Source organism: Buceros rhinoceros, unplaced genomic scaffold, assembly GCF_000710305.1.
Source record: "Buceros rhinoceros silvestris isolate BGI_N320 unplaced genomic scaffold, ASM71030v1 scaffold10533, whole genome shotgun sequence".
NCBI lineage: Eukaryota > Metazoa > Chordata > Aves > Bucerotiformes > Bucerotidae > Buceros > Buceros rhinoceros.
This window is the reverse complement of record NW_010404205.1, coordinates 7,431-12,577: the sequence shown is the minus strand read 5'-3', so window position 1 is coordinate 12,577 and position 5,147 is coordinate 7,431. Positions and strand designations below refer to the sequence as shown.

At 45.5% G+C, this 5,147-nt stretch overlaps 1 protein-coding gene across 1 annotated transcript; it reads left to right on the top strand.

Moving 5' to 3' along the window:
• The first annotated feature begins 704 nt into the window (after positions 1–704).
• EXOSC9 (exosome component 9) lies at positions 705–4,665 on the top strand. The gene is made up of 10 exons (XM_010133294.1): positions 705–820; positions 932–1,034; positions 1,482–1,619; positions 1,761–1,843; positions 2,172–2,304; positions 2,701–2,789; positions 2,986–3,132; positions 3,492–3,679; positions 3,980–4,058; positions 4,584–4,665. Exons 1-10 carry the CDS (start codon positions 792–794, stop codon positions 4,663–4,665), a joined length of 1,071 nt encoding a protein of 356 aa, XP_010131596.1. The 5' UTR covers positions 705–791.
• The last annotated feature ends 482 nt before the right edge of the window (positions 4,666–5,147 follow it).

Sequence of the window (5,147 nt, the reverse complement as noted above, 5' to 3'; positions counted from 1 at the left end):
TCCCCCGTGAAGAAAGGCTGAGAGCTGGGGTTGCTCAGCCTGGTGAAGAGAAGCTCCGGGGAGACTTCTCTGTGGCCTTTCAGTACTGAAAGGGGGCGTATAAGAAAGATGGAGACAGTCTTTTTAGCAGGGCCTGTGTGACAGGAGAAGGGGTGATAGTTTTAAACCAAAAGACAGCATTGCAGATGCCCCATCCCTGGAAACACACCAGATCAGGTTGTTTGGGGCTCTGGGCATCCCGATCTAGCGGAAGACATCCCTGTTTTCTGCAGGGGGGTTGGACCAGGTGAGCTTTAGAGGTCCTTTCCACCCCAAACCATCCTGTGATTCTATTTACTAATTTTTCAGCCCTTTATTCACTGATCTCACGTTACATTTTGTGTTCTGGAAATCAAACGTTCCTTTTTCACACACAGAAAAGTGGAATATAAACACCTGTGTAAACATTTAGTTACATATTTTCCTGAGTTTGAGTTTTCTTTTTAATCCGAAAAGACAGAAGAATGTTCTGATTCCTGCGTTTGATTCTCTCAGTTGTTGACCGGTGTTTATGACAGACATGGAATGAGAAACTGCCAGGAGTGAGAAATACAAACTGAACGCCTAAACACATGCTCTATCCAAGGATGTGTTTAGTTTCTAGTGGTAGAAGCTTTTCCCTGCTGAATCTCTTGACTTACCGGTTTATTTACCTTTGCAGGGTCCTCGCACAGGTCTCGTGTGAACTCGTTCCCCCCAAGCCGAATCGGCCCACAGAGGGTATACTCTTCTTCAACCTCGAGCTCTCGCCGATGGCTGCGCCCGGCTTTGAGCCTGGCAGGTGTGTGGCTGCCGTAAAAAGGCTGAACAAGGATGCCCTGAGAGCACGGGTTTGGTCCCTGTCAGTGTATAGTGCAGCCACGCGCGATCGGGGTTTCTGCTGTTTTAACAGGCAGCAGGAGTTACTGGTGAAGCTGAACAGACTCATAGAGCGATGCCTGAGGAATTCCAGGTGTATAGACACCGAATCTCTCTGCGTGGTGGCTGGGGAAAAGGTACGGGAACCTACTCGTGTCGGGTGGCTTTAAACTGAAAGAGACATGGAGTTTGTTGTTAAGGTGGGTGCTGTCTTGTTCTGGAAACTAGAAATTCTGATTGTAGGTTAGTGTAAGGGTCCACATGTCTGACTTTATGGGGGTTTTTACCTTACCTATCTACGTGGGCTTTTGAAGTAGCTGTGACCTCGCACACGTGAATATTTCTTTGCAGAATAACGTTTAAATTGTACTTAAGTGTTCCATGTTTTGTCGTAATTGACCAGGGCTTAAATCTGGCCTGCTGGGTACATTGGAATATCCGAGAGCTTTCATCTTCTTAAGCAAAGCCCTGAAGAATATATCCTGGTTCTTCTTACGGTTCAAAACATAAAAATGTTTTGAAAACCGGTAACTCCTGAGAATCATGTCACAAGCTACCACGCGGTTTTGTGTGCGTTTCCTCAGGTTTGGCAGATTCGCCTGGACCTGCACCTGTTAAATCACGATGGAAACATCATCGATGCCGCCAGCATAGCGGGAATTGTGGCCCTGTGTCATTTCCGCAGGCCAGATGTGTCCGTGCAAGGACAGGAAGTAACCGTGGTACGTTGCACCAGATCACAGTCAGTGTCGTGGCACTGCGGGCAGCTGGTTTTGTTTCTTTAAATACCTTCGTACTGTATGGAATTACAACGTGAACCGTGTTTGGTAAATCATTGTCTTCTGGGCTGATTCTTTCCCAAGTACACTCCTGAGGAACGTGATCCCGTCCCCCTGAGCATCCACCACATGCCTATTTGTGTCAGCTTTGCCTTCTTCCAGCAAGGGTAAGATCTTGAAGTCTTTTGTCAGAAACACCTTGTTGTCAGTCCTGCAGAACTGATTTTAAACATGGAAGAGTCCCAAAAATATTTATATTGGCAAGCTGATTTCTTACAACATTTTATCTGAAGCAAGATGCCATGGGGAGATATTTTTGTGTTCTGCGCGGCATAACTAACCAGCAGCTCTGCACAGGTGACGCAGAAATACTTTCTGGGGGGGGTACACCCGTCGTTACTAATACGTAAACCAGTGTCTTTGTTCAGTTGTTTTAAGGGTTGTAACTCACCTCGAACTTTCACTGTTGCCTTATATTTAAAAACTCGATTCTAGGACCTATTTATTGGTGGATCCAAGCGAACGCGAGGAACGCGTAATGGACGGCGTCCTTGTCATTGCCATGAACAAACATCGTGAAATTTGTACCATGCAGTCCAGTGGCGGGATTATGCTGGTGAAGGATCAGGTAAATCTTTGCCTTGAGCAGCTTTTCTCTGGGATATAAATCAGTTCCTGCACTCTGAACTTGATACTGAAATATCTTTGGCATTTGGAAGCTCAGAAATCAGTTACCTGATGTATCTGCAGTCCTGGAGGAAGCGCAGCCTGCTGTGTAGATCAGGCAGATTGTTTGGTCAGATACACACCTCTCTTCTTCCCCTGTGACAGGGCTGAGGGGTCTGTAAAATAATTCAGGCTGTGCTCTCAGGAGTAGATAGAGGCTGGTATGTTAACACTCGTGATGCATCCACTCCCTCATACTCTATTTTAAGTGTTTGTGACTCCTGCGATGTTCTGCGGGTTTAGTTAAGAACATCTTGGTTTCACGATCCTGAACTGTTGCTGTGTGTATAACAAACAGGTCCTGAGATGCAGTAAAATAACAGCTGTTAAGGTTGCAGAAATAACAGAACTAATTCAAAAAGCCTTGGAGAACGACGAGAAAGTGAGGTGAGTGTTTGGGGAGGGAAGGGAAATGGGTATTTTTAAGAAACATCCTAAAAAGTAATGTCATCCTGTAGTTTGAACAGGAAATTGCTCTCACTTGTGCTTTAAGTAGCAAGCATTTGTATATTTGAACTGGAAAAGAGACTGCATTTTTTAAGCGTGAAACATCCTGAAATTGTGCCTGTCACTCAATGACTAGGAAAGAAGGCGGGAAGTTTGGATTTGCAGAATCTATACCGAACCAGAAGATCACAACCTTCAAAAGGGAAAGCGCTGCCGTTGATACCAACAACGTGGAAGAACAAGCAGAAGAAATCATCACCAAGGCAGACCCTCCTTCAGAAGTGTATCTTTTTCGCTGTGTTACTCAGGCTTCCCCTCCCCTGGGTTAGCTCTGCTGGAAGCTAAACACACATCCCGAATCCCTGGCAGCTTAGGCAGCCTTACAGCCTTCAGAGGAAACCTCGACACCACACTGGGTCTGGTTCTCGGTGCTTTTAGGGAGCTCACTCCTAGCATATTGTGCAAAACTGAGCTCGGAAGTGAGCGAGTGTCACAGTAGCTGGAGACGAAATACTCGCTTTCTCAGCTCCCCTTTAGATTTCTTCCCTAGGGAGAAAAGAAACTGCTCAAAACCCAGGCAGTTTGCGCTCGGAGTACAAAGCGTTTACCAGCAAACACCACGGCTTTTCTTAACGACACCAGTGTTGCCAAACCGATACTACACACTCCCGGCACAGCCCAGATTGGGGAAGGAATAGAGAACTCCTGGGGAGACCTTGAGGAGTCTGAGAGGGAAGAAGCAGGGGAAGAGGAAGGAGAAAGCGAGGCGACTGCTTTTGAATGTCAGAAAATGGAAAGTGCGGATACAAGTACAACGAGGGAAACAACAGGTAAGAGTTCACTTACCTTCATACCAGATATGCTTATTCTATCACTCTGTTAACAGCCTACAAGAAATAAAAGAGGGCCTTAGTGAGAACGGAGAACCATTGTAGCCACTTCCCACCCATTGGCTACCTTCGCTTCACCTGCTCACTTCTGTTTTCTTCAGAAGAACGTGGTTTCTGTCGTACACGGAGGGCTCCCAGCTAAGCAGTAGCCGCTCTGGATGTCTCTTAAACGCTGTGGTTATTGGCTATGGAAGTTGTTTGTACAGAACTGATCGCCTGTTTGTGGACTTGTTTGTTTAGATGAGCCTATTGTACTGTCCGACAGCGAAGAGGAAGAAGTTGTCATTCTGGAGCCACAGGAAGTACCAAGGAAAACAAGGTAACCATCATGTCAAACTAGGAGGGGAAGGGACTTTGTAAGGAGTGTTTTCAGGAAGCGCAGGATTTGGCAAGGCCGAGGAAGGTCCCCATCGATCAAGGTCCCAACGTAGGTAGCTGACATCGAGGAAATCTGGGCTCGTTGGCCCATGTCCCAGGAGGCCAGTCATCCCGGCTGACCTGCAGCTGTCTGAGATGTTTGACTGATATTAACCGTTCCAAAGGAAGCGATGGTGTAAAGGTGGATTTGGATCAGCTGCTCCTCAGAGATGCTGCAGAGATTTCACACACTGCAGCACAGCTACCCTTCAGTTTTATCTATCTATCTATCTCCTCAAAGCGAGATTTAGAGCTGTGCCCTGCATTAGCCACAGAAACCCTCGTGGTCGTGAGTAGGACACTTTCAAGAAAGCAAGTTTTTGCCCTGAGGGTGGTGGATAGTTGCCCTGTTACAGACGATCAGCCTGTGTTCTTCCAAAATAAAACTACAGAACATTTCTTTGATAAAAATATGGTTTGCTCACAGATCGCAGACCAACCCAAAACAAGAAAATACAAGTAAGAAAGCTTTTAACAAAAGGAGAAGAAAGAAGAGAGCTGCCTACTGAAGCCATCGTCCCTCCTGCGGAAGTGCTGTATAGTACGTCATGTGGTCAACCATTACTGAACTTACTTTTGTAGATAATTTTGTTTCCTCCCACCCATATCTGGTCCTGCTTTTATGTGTATTTTATAAAACAGATAAATAAATAAACTGCATGTAAGTGAAATCCCATCCAGCTGCAGCAGAAAACTCACTAGTGCAACTTGAACTTGCACTCAAATTCTACAACCTGAATTGCAAATTTTTTTAAAATATTTTTTGGCTTAGAACTGTTTCATACCTTGGCCTGTTCTTCACAGGGGGAAATGGAGTGCTGTGACTAAGGCCTTGCCCATGTCAGTCCACCTCTTCCCTTTCACTGAAACCACTTTGTATAAAAATAAACAGAAATGTGCGTATATATTAACAAAACAGGACAGAACTTCCAGAGAGAAGCAATTCCTACTACAGTAATGCAGCTTCCTAAAAAAAGTGTAATTAAATATC

Bases quoted from the DNA above. Each gene is read 5' to 3' on its own strand.
- EXOSC9 (XM_010133294.1), top strand. From the start codon at position 792: ATGGCTGCGCCCGGCTTTGAGCCTGGCAG. The intron at 2,305-2,700 runs GTAAATCTTTGC...TATAACAAACAG, and splicing joins TTATGCTGGTGAAGGATCAG to GTCCTGAGATGCAGTAAAAT. The intron at 3,680-3,979 runs GTAAGAGTTCAC...TTGTTTGTTTAG, and splicing joins TACAACGAGGGAAACAACAG to ATGAGCCTATTGTACTGTCC.